The sequence below is a fragment of the Phaethon aethereus genome (genome assembly GCF_964289735.1).
Source record: "Phaethon aethereus genome assembly, chromosome: 4".
NCBI classification, from domain to species: domain Eukaryota; kingdom Metazoa; phylum Chordata; class Aves; order Phaethontiformes; family Phaethontidae; genus Phaethon; species Phaethon aethereus.
The window spans coordinates 2,904,616-2,919,196 of NC_138578.1; the positions used below are offsets into that span (position 1 = coordinate 2,904,616).

Consider the following 14,581-nt stretch of genomic DNA (forward strand, 5'->3'; position numbering starts at 1 on the left):
TCCGGTTACGGGCTTTTCCCTTGCAGCCCGGGGCTGCGGGACCAGGCCCCAGCCGGCACTTGCTCCCTGCCCTCGGCCACACTCGTGGGCTCCCACTCCTGACATGCATTCCCACCCCACACGCCTTTGGCTGTGCCTAGTCCTGCCACAAACGACCCCGTCGCAGCGCGGCCAGGCTCCCGATTTACCGGGCGGGCAGCCGGGGGGGAGGATGGGCTGGGCGCCTGTCGGGGGGGCCGGGGGGGCCGCCGCTGGCTTCGCCGCCCCTGTGTAAGGTGCCGCGGAAGGAGGGGGAAAGCGCTGCCCGAGGCGGGGCCGGGCGGGGCGGAGGGCGGGCGGCCGGGCTACGGCGCATTTCTTGCGGGGCCGCCGCCGCTTTGTCTGCGGGGGAAAGTTTGGCGGCGGGGTGGGGGGCGAGGCGCTGCCCGGGCACCTGCCGAGGGGGCGGCGGCGGGGACAGCCCCCCTTCTCCTCTCCTCCCCGCGCCCGCCCGCCCGCCGCGGCGCCTCTCCCTCTCTTCCCCTGCGGCCGCCGAGGCGGAGGGGCAGCGCGGCGGGGCCATGGGCGCCCCGGCCGCCGCCTGGGCGACGCTGTGCCTCCTCAGCGCGGCGCTGGCCGCCGCCGCCGCCGCCTCAGGTGAGTCGTCGTGCCGGGCCCCGGCCCCGTCCCGCGGGCGGTTGGTGCCGTGAGGAGAAGCTGAGCGCCGCCGCTGAGGAGAAGTCCCCCTCACCCGAGGGATTTGGGGCATCTTTCTGTCCCTGCTCTTTCTCCCCGGCCCGGGCGGGGGTCCGCCTCCCGCCATTTTGGCGGCCTCTCCACAGGCGGGGCGAGGGGGGGCCGGGCGAAGCCCGTTCCCTCACCCTCGGCACCTTTTCCTGGCGGCGGGAGGGTGAGGAGGCAGCCCGGGACGGCAGTAAGCGCCCTGCCGAGCTGAGGTGGGGTTGCCCAAAAAGGCTTTTGGGGGGGTTTAATTATTTAAACCCCGCAAAACCACCCAGTGCCCCCGTGTGAGGTGGGTTGAGCTGGGTCGGTCAGCGGCAGGGCTGGAGGCAGAGCCAGCCCTCAAGCTGCCCTGGCACACTCTCCGCGGGTGTTCGTGGCGGTGGCGAGGGCTGAGCTGCTTGCCCACGGGGCTCGGAAACGCTGCGGTGTGTGCTTGGGGGGGTCTGCCGGCCGCGGCAGCCTGGGCAGCGGTGACAGGAGCTGTGGAGGGCCGGTGGCAGTCGTCCGCCTTTCCTGGTCTGAGGAGAAGGGAGCCGGGTTCAGCTTGGCGTGTGGGGTTGTTGCTGCAAGAGGCATCAAGCATTGGCTTCTTCTGTCATGAAAAAAAGTGTTCTGGCCAGACTTGTAAAAAGCGTGACGTTACGATGCTCTCGGGCAGTAAAGTTACTGATGTTTTGAGTTTGGGAACTCATTATGGATGTGTTTGTGCTCTTGGGTTGTTTTCCAGCTTTTCCTTTGACAATGTGACTGTCGGTTGTTGGTTTCCAAAGTGGCAGACTCCCCCGATACTGCTCCCGCTGTACCACTGTGGTTCCCATTTGATATAGTTGTCCACATAAATAGCTATGTGTGTGTGTGTGAGCTGAGGAGCTGTTAGATACGAATTTGGGATATGTATTTGTTGGCAGTGCCGTGGTTTAAGCCCAGCCGGCAACTCAGCCCCACACAGCCACTCGCTCACTATCCGCCCCCCTCCCCTCCGATGGGCTGAGGGAGAGAATCGGAAGAGACAAGTGAGAAAACTTGTGGGTTGAGATAAAGACAGTTTAATAGGGAATGCAAAAGGTGTGCAAAAAGCCAAGCAAAATAAGGAATTCATTCACCCTATCCCATCAGCAGGAACAGGTGTTCAGCCATCTCCAGGGCAGCAGGGCTCCATCACTCATACGGTGACTTGGGAAGTCAAACGCCATTGCTCCAAACGTCCCCCCCTTCCTTCTTATTCCCCCAGCTTTATATGCTGAGCATGCGCCGTATGGTATGGACTATCCCTTTGGGCAGTTGGGGTCAGTTGTCCTGGCTGCGTCCCCTCCTAGCTTCTTGTGCCCCCCAGCCTCCTCACTGGTGGGGTGGGATGTGAAGCAGAAAAGGCCTTGACTGAGTGTCAGCACTGCTCAGCAATAGCTGAAACGCCTCTATATTCTCAACGCTGTTTTCAGGACAAATCCAAGCATAGCCCCATACTAGCTCCTATGAAGAAAAACAACTTTATCCCAGGCAAAAACAGCACAGGCAGTACTCTGAGGGACTTAACTTTTAGCAAAAAATCCAGAAAGCCCCGAGCCAGAAAATTACCCTGCCAACTATCTGCACACAAGATGCCCAACACAAAAATACCAAGGCAAAAAGAAAAAGCTTCTTCCCAAGCTGCTTCAGTATGTGAAAGGCAGTGTGATTGATTGAGGAAACCCTTTCAGGTGAGGTTTGCAAGAAGTCGCTAAGTCACACTGGTGACTTGCAGTTGCATGCAAAGCCAGGGCACTATAACAAAGAGCAATATTGCTTCACGTGCATGCAATGTCTTGGGCTCGCTCACAACTAGAAATAAAAAATAGCTAAAATGTATTTGTTAACTAAGGATTTTCCAAGTCCTATAAAGATGGGTTATATCTGAAGATCCCCCTTGGTAACTTCTCTACACGTCTTTGCTCTAATGTAGAGGAAGAATCGGACTTTGTGTTTGCTTTCTAGTCCCGCGTGGGCTGGGGTGAGCCTGTCTCCACGGAGTGCAGTGGAGGGAGTAGGCTGTAGAGCTGAGAGAGAAATTTTTTAATGTCTCTTTCCTTCCTGCTGTTGCCTGCCTGGGCTATTCGAGGCAGCTGCTCTTGCACTGCTGCTGCCTTGGTCCCTGCTCCGTGCTCTGGCTCCGTAGACGATGAGCTCTTTGGCACATGACCACGCTTTCGCGATGTGTTTATAGTGCCTGGCACAAAGGGCCCTAGATGTAATTACAGCCTCCTAAAGCAAAAGTAGGAAATGCTGATTTTTTTTTTTTTTTTTTTTATTGTTGGTGATAGTTTTCCCTTGTTTCTTTAAGGTTTTCAAATCCTCAGTGGGTGTCTGGTACCATATTTCACATTTTAGGGTGTGAAACCATTGGTACTTTGTTACTTTGGTACTTTTAAACAACTGTAGCTGCTTAGTAAGCAAAAAAGCGAGGCCAGCCAGTCTTTTTTTAGGATTAAAACAGTCGAGTTGTGCTGGTCTCAACTAACTGATACTAAATGTATTTATTTTTTTTTCCACATGCCTTCCAACAGTACATGACCTTGGGTTTTGCACTGAGTTTTGAGGTGCGCCTGGATGATGAACCTTGAAATTCTCCTCTTTTGCCAAAAGAAGAGTGTGGGGGAGGAGAGAGAGGTGGGGGGCAGGAGGATAATTGGGATTTGAAAGTCAATGCAGTAACATGAAGTCAAGAAAAGGTATGGTCAAGTGTGGTTTGTTTGGTTTTCTTGGGGTTTTTTCCTCCCTGTAAACACAAATTGCTATGAGAGTCAAGTAAGTAAATGAGCAGGTAATTGCTGAGAGTCTGAGCATTAGTGCATTCACATACCTTGGCACTACCATGAACATGCAGAGCTCACTCGCCGCATGCGAAGTGGTTAACCGCACAGTTCGTGGTGTGGTGTGAGGGGGGGGCCGCATGGATGCGAGAGTGAAACCCCGTGTTTCAGCACGTTAGTCCTCCTCAGTGCTCCGTCTGAGCATGTGGTGGGTAGGGCTCCATTTGTTTACTGTCAATATGAGTAGAAAGGCATCTGCTGAACTTGAGAGAAACACGATTGGGCTCTTGTGGCTCATTGCCTTGGCAAGGGAAAATAATTCCTGATGGTGCCTCTGCAGCCTCTTGTAGCTGAGCTGAAGACAGGCTCGAAGGAGGAGCTTTTGATTCAAAGCGGTGTAGCTCCAAGGTTTGCTGTACAAATTTGTCTAATCTGCATTTTTACGGGAAACACCGCTCTTTGACGAGGAAGTTCTTAGTTCTCTGTGTGGTCCCTTGGGGCAGCTTTTCCCGCGTTCTCTTTTCTTTTCATTTTTGACTTTCTTGGGTTTCTTTTGATTTCACATTCTTGTCATGTTTTCAGTAGACAGATATGTGTAGTTGTTTGAGAACGCTGTTTCCCAGAAAATCAATGAGAGAACTGTCATTTAACTTATTCATGGTTTTATTTTCTAACCTCTTACTTGATTTATTGAAGTAGAATATATAAAGTATGCTTGAATGGGTGTATATCTCGCTTGCTTGCTTGGAGAACCTTGCTCTCAGCCGGCAGCGTCAATGGTGAGGACTAGGAAGGCTGAAGCAGGAGGAGTCCCGTCAGCCCGGCCGTTAGGTGAAATGTGCCCCGTGGCCCATGGAGGAGTGATTTAGGAGCGGGAATTCACATCGGCTCTTCTCGCCCTGATTGCAGTTTTATGTGAATATTCGTGGGCTTATTTGTTTCTCCTGTAAACGGTAAAAGGATTTGTAGGAGCAGAGAGAAGAGGCTGCTCTTTTGCATGTGATTTAAATGCTGTGTAACCTTGCATTTTTAAGGGCCGTATTTTGCCCTTGAATAGCTGTGGCTGCCCTTTATTTCAGTGAGAGCTCAGGCAATTATTCAAAGTTGAAATACAATTCTGAGCTTCATCTTATGCGTATATTGTGAGAATTCCCATCTCGGGGTGGGGGGCAGCCTTTCTGACAGCGGAGGGAGAGAGCAAATCCCCCTCGCACGAGTGGCACCAACTGTCTGAATTTGTTACCTGTCTGAGAGAGCGTGAGGTGATTGTGGGAATGGGTTATGGTACTAGGCCTGTTCAAAAGCGGGTGATTATGGGTGATGGTGCAGTCAGTCAGGTCCTTGTGAGGTTCCTGCCCGCCCCTCTCTTACTGCCTTGCATTCTCCTGCTTGCTTTGATTGTTGTCTGTGTCCTTGAATTCTGCCTGAGAAAGGTTGGGCAACTTCTTGCAATTTTAATGCCCTGATGCTTCGTTTGTGGCCTGGCGAAGTGCTGCTAACGCCTGCTTGAAGATGAGCTGCGTTACTTTGGCAGGTCTGCCCTTTCGTCTCTACCTTTTTTCTGCCGCTCTCCAAGTTCTTGTGTCCATCTTGGCCAGAGTCCCTGACGCTGCAAACTGAAGCTCACCCAGAGGTTGCCCTGCTGCACCACAACCGCGTTTGTTTTGTCGCTGGCAAGTGCGTGGCCAGAGGTGGCTGCTCAATGCCGCTCGTATTGTGTTACTCGCTCCTAATGTGTTTTCTTATTTTTTTTGTCCCGCAGGTGCCTGTGTCTACCAAGGCATGTTGTTTGAGGTAGGTAAGCGTGAATGTGTTGTGGTGGGGAAGTGTTTGAGAAGGTGCTGTTGAACTTGACTCTAGTTTCTGGTTTTTTTCACCCGTGCCGCTGCGATGGCTGATCTTGCAGCAGGTCACGGCGTTGCAAGCCTTCAGCCTGCTGGAAAACAGCAGCAAGATTAATACTGCCCTCGGAGAGGTTAGAAATTCTCCTTGGGCCTTTGAACCCAACCACTCTCCTTCCCAGCACAGCTCTTGCCTGCTTCTAACTGGGTCTCCTTTGTCCGGTGTGTGAACAGATGTGAGAGATGTCAAGGTTGTTGGAAGCCGTATGAATCGCAAATGTGCGCTTCTAGGCAGGATAGCGGTTACGTTTTGTAAAATGTCGCTGTCATGTCACGGTATGTTCTGTATTTTTTTTCCCCTAAATTAGTAAGGTATTATTGACAATAGTTTAACACCTTTTCCTCTCAGCTGATTATGGTGAGTACTGTGTACCCTGAGTCTTCTTTAAAAACACAGAATATTTCCTTTTGTAGTCTTCCTTTTCGCATGTATGTAATCCATGAATAACTTTGTACAAGAATCACAGTTTTTAAGAATTTATAAACAGAGTTTTGCCCTGTAACACTTGTCTGCCTTGCTTCGGTACTCTCGACTCAAAGAAAATGTCTGAGCAACTTCCCGTTTCTGCAACGCTTCTCTACCTGCCTTCAGTCCCACAGCAGACTGGTGCAGGGATTTGTCACCGTAGGCTGGGAAGGCAGCGTGCAGCAGCTGTCGGGGAAAGCCCGGATTTTTATTTCCCTCGGAGCTCTCCAGCAAAGCTGGACTCGTGCTCTGCGTGGGTGACAGGTGGCCGCTGGGTATCTTGGAAGTAACTGGTGGCAGGTGGTTCCTTTGGCCTTCCAGGGTCTTGGAAATTTTTCTGCTCCAAGTAGGGAATGTAGGGGGAATTGCCAGAGGCGAATGGTTTTGGTGGGTGCCTTGAGGGGAAGCTGAAGCAGGCTAAATGTGTTTGCTCCTCTTAATAATGCAGCGTGGAGCATCAGTGTCTTAACAGCAGTTGGAAAGTTCGTCTAGATTCCAACTTCAGTGAACTGAATGGCAGGTTGCTTTCGGCTGAGCACTGCAGCTCAGTAAGGGCAGTGTCAGAGCTGAAGGGTGAGCCAGTGAGAGGCTTCATCTGTCACTGATTACTACTGCCATGTCAGTCACAGATTTTTTTTTTTTCCTTTTGTGTTTTCTTCGTGTTCTGATGTGTGTTTTATCTCTGCTCTTTCTTTCACTGCTGCGGTGTGTTTGAAATGCTAGGGTGGGTCTTGATAGATATTCTAGGTTAGATGCTTCCTGTTTAAAGAACTTGCTCCCAGCATCTTTGATTTTTGTCTTGATCTCTGTATTTATTGAGATTATAGTGGTTTTATTAATGAACTACCTTTGGAACTGTGGTAGTTTTCATTAGCTGTACAAGAGGATTGCTCTGCAGTAAAACTCAGAGCAGACACAAAACTGATGCAGGTATACAGCCGACATTTATTATCAAGTAAAACTTGAACAACTCGAGCTTGTCATCCTTGGAACAAGGACCTGCCCTGTCTCTTGTTCATTGTCGTGTCTGAAGATGTGCCTGCTTTCCTGAGTGACGCTTGCTGTGGGAACAGGCCTTTGCTTGCTTCTCCGTGGGTATTTCGGTATGTCTTCTACTTCATAGGCACTAGTGTAACAACTTGTGGTGATTCTCTGGAATTGAATATATATCGAAGGACGGGCTCTGTGGCTTCAGCGAGCAAGCTTGGAATAAGTACTAAAGCCACATAACTGACTGACTCCGATGACGAAAATACTACATGCAGTGAACCAAACCTGTGGGCTAGGTGCATCTCTCTCTGTAACGCTGCTTCACGGGTGATGTCGAGGCAGGCAGTGCTTGTGGATTGGTGGCACATAGCCGTGATAGAGCTGCAGAGCTCGTGTTAGCTTTGCAGAAGGCCGCAGTCTCTCAGACAGCTCGGTTTTGAAGTGAAAGATGACAAGAACAGCAGTCCGGTCTCTGCCATCGTTCTGCTTCCTGCAATTTCCCTGGCTTCAGAATGAGCACTGTATTCAGAACATTTGAAATCTGAAGAGCATGTGCGAGGCACTTGCCTTGCTTGTTAAGCTTGGTGCTTGTAAAGCCTTGATGCAGCTGTCTGACGAAGACTGTGAATTATTGCCTCGTGGCTTTGCTGGTACAGTTGTCTTTACTGGAGCTGGGCAAGAGGGTCTTCCTGAACCACTGGTTTGGGGTTCTTGAGGTGCAAGTTGACATTTCCTATCAGTTACACTGTTGTCTTGATGAACACGATTGTCTTTTTCTCCTTTATCCCAGATCGTGAGGAAAAGTAAAAGCCTATTCCGCCTGTCTCTGTGTTGTGCTGTTTAATTTTTCCGCTTGGACTGGTGGGAGCTGTGTTCGCTGGCCTTTCTGTGCTCGCTCCCTAAACAAGGCCTGGCACGTGCGTTGCAGAGTCGGTGATGTGCTCGGAAGGATGGTGGTGCGGGGTAGTTCTGCTGGCACTTGCAGCTGGCCTGGCTGGGAGCTCTCCGTGGGTCGCTTTTGTAACGCAAATCCCTTGGGTGGGTGTGTTGAGCTGGTGGGTTTGTATTCTGCTGCGTGCGTCTCTTGCTATCTGTCTTTCCAAAACAGATATGCTTGTGCTAACATGGACAGAATAATCTATGGAATGGGAGAAAAATGGCGCTCCTGCGACAAGTTCGGTCCCTTTCAGCTGCGTTTCTGTACCTGTTTGGTAGCATGAATGAACCCTTCTTGACTAGAGCCAAGAAAAGCTTTGGTCTGTTCCCCAAAGCATTACCCAGCCTCCAAGTGTAGCTGGTCTTGAACTTCAGCTTTTTCATGTTGCTGTTTATTGACTTGTTCCTTTTAAGGCTGTAGACAAGGTGAGAGGCAAGAAGCTGGGCAGGGGAAACAAAGAGGAACAGATGGACAACTATTTCTTCAGCAGATACTGAAGCCTCTTGTGCACGCTGCAGCTGCAAAAGGAGCCTTAATACCCTGATTATAGTACCAGGAGGAGGAGTCTGGTGGTAACATGGAGCAGCCCCAGGTTTTGTAAGTGTGATGAGTAGTGGTGTTATCAGCTAAATGAAAAGGAAAATGTAAGCACAGCTTGAACCTGTGGCTTGACAAAATCAGACTGTTAAGATGGCATTGAGAAGGGATTTCATTTGGATATTTTTCTAGCAGTCTTTTCGTTAGCAATGGGCCAGAGCAGTATGTGATTGATTTGCCTTGTGCAGCTGAGTTGGATGTGGGTGACGAGAGCAGAGCCGAGTGACTTCTTCCATATTTGAGGTGCTTCCTACGCTGGCCTTGTGAGTTGGGCTGTGCTCTGAAAAGCCAGCGTGTAAGGGGAGGCCGCACGCCGTGTCCCAGCCTGGGCACCTGCCTGCTCACGGCTATTGCAGCGCAGCTGGAGGGAAGCTGAGCTCGGCTCTGCACCGCCGCGTGCAGCAGTGTGGGAGCTCTGGCTTGAGCTCCTCATGCTTGTCTTCTCTGCCATCGGCTGCTTCATGGGTTAAACTGAGTTTTACAGATCTGGGGCCCTGACACAGGAGAGCGGGGATGGATGTGACAGCAGAATTTGGCTGTGGGATTCCTCGCTAGTGGTGCTGCGATGTGCCCAGAGAGGAGCAGCAAAGCAGACTGGGGGATAATTTTGTGAGTCTAGCGTTTGTACACGGCTTTGGAAAGTTGCATGTAAAAGAACGTGTTTCAGTGAAGAAATCCCAGTGACAGGACAAACGTGCGAGCTAAGGATGTCATCTCTATCAAATCTGCTCGGGAGGAGGACAGTGCCTTCTGGGTGTGTTTGCTTACAAACCATTTACTCACTGAAAAGAAAGCTTTTTCTGAATGACAAGAAGGCATCGGGCCAAACACTGCAGCCTCACCTGATGGCTCTCACCTGGAGTGGCGGCATCACCGTATGCCGGTGCACTAACGGAGCTGTTGACAGCCTCCAAGAGAAAGCCATAGAAACTTGTTCGTGTTTCAGACTAGGGTTAGAAACACTGCTTCCTTTCAGTGTCCCTTGTTACTCAGGGTTTTTCTCAATGTTTCATGTACCAGTAGTTGTAGGTGAGCTGTCGATGGGTTATTGTAGGAATGCTCTTTGCTGCAAGTCTCGCTTTATGGCATTTGGCTGTCTTGCTGGCTTCTGCTGCAAACCCAAACTCTGACATCACTTGAAAAATTCTTGGTGCATAAATCAAACATGTAAGCGTAGTGAATGCAAGCACTGCAGAGCTGCTTGAATTGTTAACGCCGCAAAAGTTCTGCATCTTGCTTGATGGACTTAGCTGTTTGTACATCAAGGGTCAGCTTGTGTTCCTGTGTTTCCTCTGATTTCCAGCTGTACTGAGGAGGTTTGCATTCCTCCCTCTGTCTTTGCTTTTGAGGGAGTTTTCAGATCCACACAACCAGCGCAGCCGATTTCTTTACTTAGCAAAGAAGAAAACACACGTTACGTGGGTTTTCTTCATAGCTGGAGGGTAGTGTAGGCGGGGTGAGGAGACATTCATGCCACAATGAAAGTAAATGTGTGTGGGAGGTATTGATCGAGTCCGTGTCTGCATCTCTCTACCCACTGGCTTGTGCCAAGAAGAATTTTCAGCCCTGGCAGAAGAAGAGGGGAAGCACGGGGCTCTGAATTAAGGTGGGAGTTGGTTTAAATGGAAAACGAGACTTGATAAATGACACTTCATGGTGTCTGGTGGACACTGCAATAAGGAAGGACAAGTCCAGCTGAGCCATCTCCAGTAGATTTTTATTTTGTCTGTGTTAAAATGTGGATGTTATCTGTTGCAAAAGCTGCTGGTAATGCCTGTAAGGATGAATTTTTGGACTGGCAGGTTCCTTTAGAAGCTTCATAAGACACATATGGGGCTTTTTTTTTTAACACTATAAAGCACCAGGCAAGCCAAGCAGCAGTGGAATATGGTTTTGATCTTGGGACTTGGAATGAAAATCATGAACAGAATAAAAAGCCCTAAATTAATCCACAGTAAATGGTACTGTACCTGTGCTTCTACCAAAAATTTTGCTTTCCTTTTTCCTTTTGAAACTGCCTGAAAAAGGATTCAAGTTAATTGAAATGCTTAGTTGACTTGAACATCTTAAAATAAGAGACTTTGGGTTTAGCAGTCAGTCAAAAGAGCAACATGCTTTTTCCAGATTAAAAAAAAAAGAATCGTTGTAGTTCTTCAGGTAGTTCAGCTTTTCATCTTTTTAATTCTGCTCTGCAATCAGTTATGGTAGAGGTCACAAAATAATAAGAATTTTCAAAAAATCATATGTTGACAGATACCTATTGTATAAATACAACTTCTGTCACTTCTGTTATAAATCAGATCAACAAAATGTATGCATTAACTGTAATTTTTTATAAACACTTGCAAGGAGCTGGACTGATAGGGGAGAACACCAGCAAAAGGTAAGGAGTTAAAATGGTCGAGGAATGGAGCTGTGTTACGCTGGAGGTAGCTGCTTGCTCAGCTTCAGAGATTTTTTTTACATAATTACATTTGGCTTATTTAGCTCATTTCAGTAGTAAGTGTAATCAGAGTGGAGAAACAAAGTGCTAGTTTCGAGTTGTGTGCCTGAAGAAAAAAATGCATGAAAATGTTGGTGCTGAAAGTTTAAAGTTTGTGACAATAGAACAATTCCGAGTATTTGATGGTACTGACTGCATATAACACATTATTGTTCAATAAAAAAGTACCCCTTTAAATCTTCTGATAAACTTGATAACATCTTGCAGTTACATGTGTACATTTTGCTGTCAGAAATTTAAAGAAAGCCTGATTTTTATGCTGTCTGAATCAGGTTACTGTTTCCATCTGTAGTTTGTGCAGAGTCAGAAATGAAAGGGGAAATATAATAAACTGAAAATGCTTTTTTTTTTCAAAATTTGAAATCTCCCACTCTAGATAGCTTCTATTCTGAATGAATTTAGTGACTATTTAAAATAAATGTTAACAAGTGCAGAGCATTTCTGATTAGGGAATGTTTCAAATTGGCAATGGAAAATGAGCTTCACTTTGGAAAGATAACAAGTTACTTCTGAAAAAGATATCAGAATTGAAGATTTTAGTTGAAGGTTTTGCTTTCAAACTTTTACAGTGGTCAAAAAGTTTGGGGTTCTGGCTTTTTTTTTTTCTTTCTTTTTAAATAATGCGATTTAAATGCCACTACTTAGCCTGGGGGTACATCCTCTGCTCCACCAGGGAACAAAACTATGCATTTCTGTTTATAATACGAATGTAACGCTGTGTAGCTGTAAGCTCTAGTTTACAGCAGCATCAATCTCCCTTCTGCGTAACGCTCCCATGAACGTTTCACAAAACACCATGATGTTTTCCAGTTCACTGTGGGGGTTTCCCTTTGAGCAGCTTGCACTCCGCGCTTGTGATTCGCTTTCCTGCGGTCCCCCACATTGACATGAGTAGTCGGGACGTCATGACTGACTTGTGTTGGAGACTTACAAGATCAAGGTTGCTTTTTCCTGCTATTGCAGGCTGGATGTATTCTCGTAGACGTGAGTTGACTAATATCCTGTATATAAAGATTTGTATGTATTAAACAGGTACAAATAGAGGCCGTGACTCTTCCAGGACTTCGAAGGGTGGTGATGGAAAGACTGGGGGCATTTGGTGCAGCGGGGGCCTGATTCTGCAGTGTGCTGTTTTGCAGTCTTTTAAGCCTGTTTAGAGCAAGTGCGTAACACTGAATTACTGTTTTATGCGCTGTGTAGGGCTTAATATCCAACTTACCCTCATTTTGTGTGGCTATGAATGGACGTGCAAGGTGATAGGAAATAGACCTCTCAATTTACACGAATGGTCTGCAGCTAAGGTTTATTAATACAATAATGAGATGCCTCTCCTGTAGGAAATCCCTTCCGCTTGTGGGTTACAGAAAGCTGAGACCACCTGAAGATCAAAAATAAAGACAGAAGTGGTGGTTTTGTTGTTGTTTTTTTTTAATAAAGCATGTGCTACATGTGTGTTCCTTCTTTGTGTTCCTTGAAAATAACAGTATAATATTGAAGAATGGGGGTAGGCTCTGTGTTTCATGGTACCACGTAAAAAAAGCTTAGATGTAAGATGAGTATTATTCTCCTGAGGATGTAGTGAATTCTCATCTCTTAATCAGTCAAGAGTTGGGGTGTTTTTGCACACATTTTAATGTGTAATAATTCTGCTTTTATCTGTTAGTGATTCTCATACAGAAGATTTTTACATGTCACGATTTGGTCTGAGAAAGTGAACTCTCATTTTATAAGGAAACAACACTGTTAGCGTAGCTGAGAGCTGGTATGTTCTAGAATTATCACATTGATTTTGTTCTGTAGCAACTTGAAACTTGTTCTGAATACCAAATAACACCTAGTAAAAACTTGAGGACTTTTTCATGTTAGATATGCATCTCAGTATAAGCAGTGAGACACGGTACATACAGACAATCAGTACAGTTCACTTATCGGTGGGTTTTTTTCATTCCTTTTTCACTTTCACCTCTGAAAAGGAGTCCTGTGGAGCTCTGACATCCTTAAACAAGTCAACTCTCTATAAAACTACTAGTGAGGAAGTGCTGAGAGGTGGGTGTTAAAATATCTTAAAAAAAAAAAACAAAAAAACAACCCCACAGGATCTGCCCTTACCCTACTGTAAGCAGAGGTGAATGACACTTTAGTCGGAAAACTGTGGCCCTGAGCTAGAGCCCTTTGACAGGTCGGTAGGCTGTTGCCCTTCAGAGGTTTTCACGTTTCAGGGGTGCTGTGAGGGTATTCGCGCGCCGGAAGCGAACTGCGGCGTTGCTTGCAGAAGGGTAAATGCTGCTGCTCTCCCTTGCTGCCTCTGTGTGTCAATGAAGAAAGCAGCAACTGACACAAGCTGCAACCGGAGGGCTGTTCGTAATATGGCAGGCAAATTCATCCAACGCAAACTTTGTTCAGCAACTGCCCGTATATAGTCCTGTAACGGATGCAGAAGGAGATAAACCTGGGGAAGGGGTTAGGGTGGCTGGGCTGGTCCTGCCTCTGGGGCCAGGCGCTTTTCTCCTACAGCTTGGACCTGTTGTGGGTCTGGCAGAAGCAGCATCTTTCTGTTCCCCTTGTGCTTGGAGCTGGGCAGGAGTTGAGGTCCCCGCAGCCCCTGCATCTGGGAGCAGCAGGGTGCATCTGCAGGGCACCCTCTTGGTTTCTCCGAGCACTGCTCTCGGTTTTCGTGGCAGACTTTTCTACATCGGGCACTGTGCCTTAACGCTTAAGCTGATGGAGCTGAGGCACGAAGAAGATCTGAGAAGATCTATCTGCCATACTTACCCGAGAGAGGTATTTCACAGCTCTCTCTGCAGTGGGCTGCAAATACACTAAATTTATCATCCGGTTCCCTCCTCTTCCGGTCTTCTGTGCCTAGGTACATGTCTGTCTTTTTTTCCTGGTACGCTTGCTGGTCAGAAATTTTTCCCCTCTGTGTAAATGGAATCGCAGGTTCTAGCAGTCCGGGGTGCGGCAGTGAAATTAGGGATCCTCCTCAGTTGTCTGTGCAGGTTTAAGAACAGCCTTTGGCCCCAGGTTTGAACCTGCAGGGTGCTCTTCCTAAACGTTCAGGCACGTACGGTGTTTGTGGCAAAAAGAGATTTTGAGGCAACTCTTCTTTAGATAGCACAAAAGAAACATGGAGAAATTAATGAACTGAAAGAGACAGTTGTATGGGTTGTGGGGCTTTTGAGCTGGAAGCAGAGACTCTGGGCTGTCTACAAGGACTTTATGCAGCCTGGGTGGTTTTTTTTTTTTCCTTGAAGGTGTGAGTGTCTGCTGGCTGTCGTATTCTGCTTTGGGGCTCTTTTCTCTCCATTCTCTGTCCTGGCTGGTGAAAGACTCATGCTTTAATCTTCACTGGGTAGTGGGAGGTGATCTGGCATCAGCCGTATTTGGAGATCAGGGTCTTTACAAGAGCTGCCCTGTTCCACATTTTCCATTTCAGTGATCTTCCTGGATGGTAGCTGTTCAAGCGCAAACACTGACTTAAGTAGATGGTTAACATTTAATAACACAGTTGTAGGAGCTATAGGCAGGAGCCTTGGCAGGAGCTGTTGGATTTCTCATGGATTCATTCACCGGGACCACAATTTAACAATTACCCAGCCTTTATAAATTTCACAAGTCATTGTGCCTTCCCTCTTTCCGGATGCACTTGAAGAGAGTTGTTTAGGAAATAATTCCTTA

At 47.8% G+C, this 14,581-nt stretch overlaps 1 protein-coding gene across 1 annotated transcript in view; it reads left to right on the plus strand.

The window, feature by feature from the left end:
- Positions 1-545: 545 nt before the first annotated feature.
- The window catches only part of FRAS1 (Fraser extracellular matrix complex subunit 1), a 171,114-nt gene continuing 157,078 nt past the window's right edge, over positions 546-14,581 (plus strand). The window contains exons 1-2 of the mRNA XM_081999099.1: positions 546-636; positions 5,272-5,303. Of these exons, the coding sequence (XP_081855225.1) occupies positions 561-636; positions 5,272-5,303 (108 nt within the window). The 5' untranslated portion in view covers positions 546-560. The remainder of the gene's footprint in view (positions 637-5,271; positions 5,304-14,581) is intronic.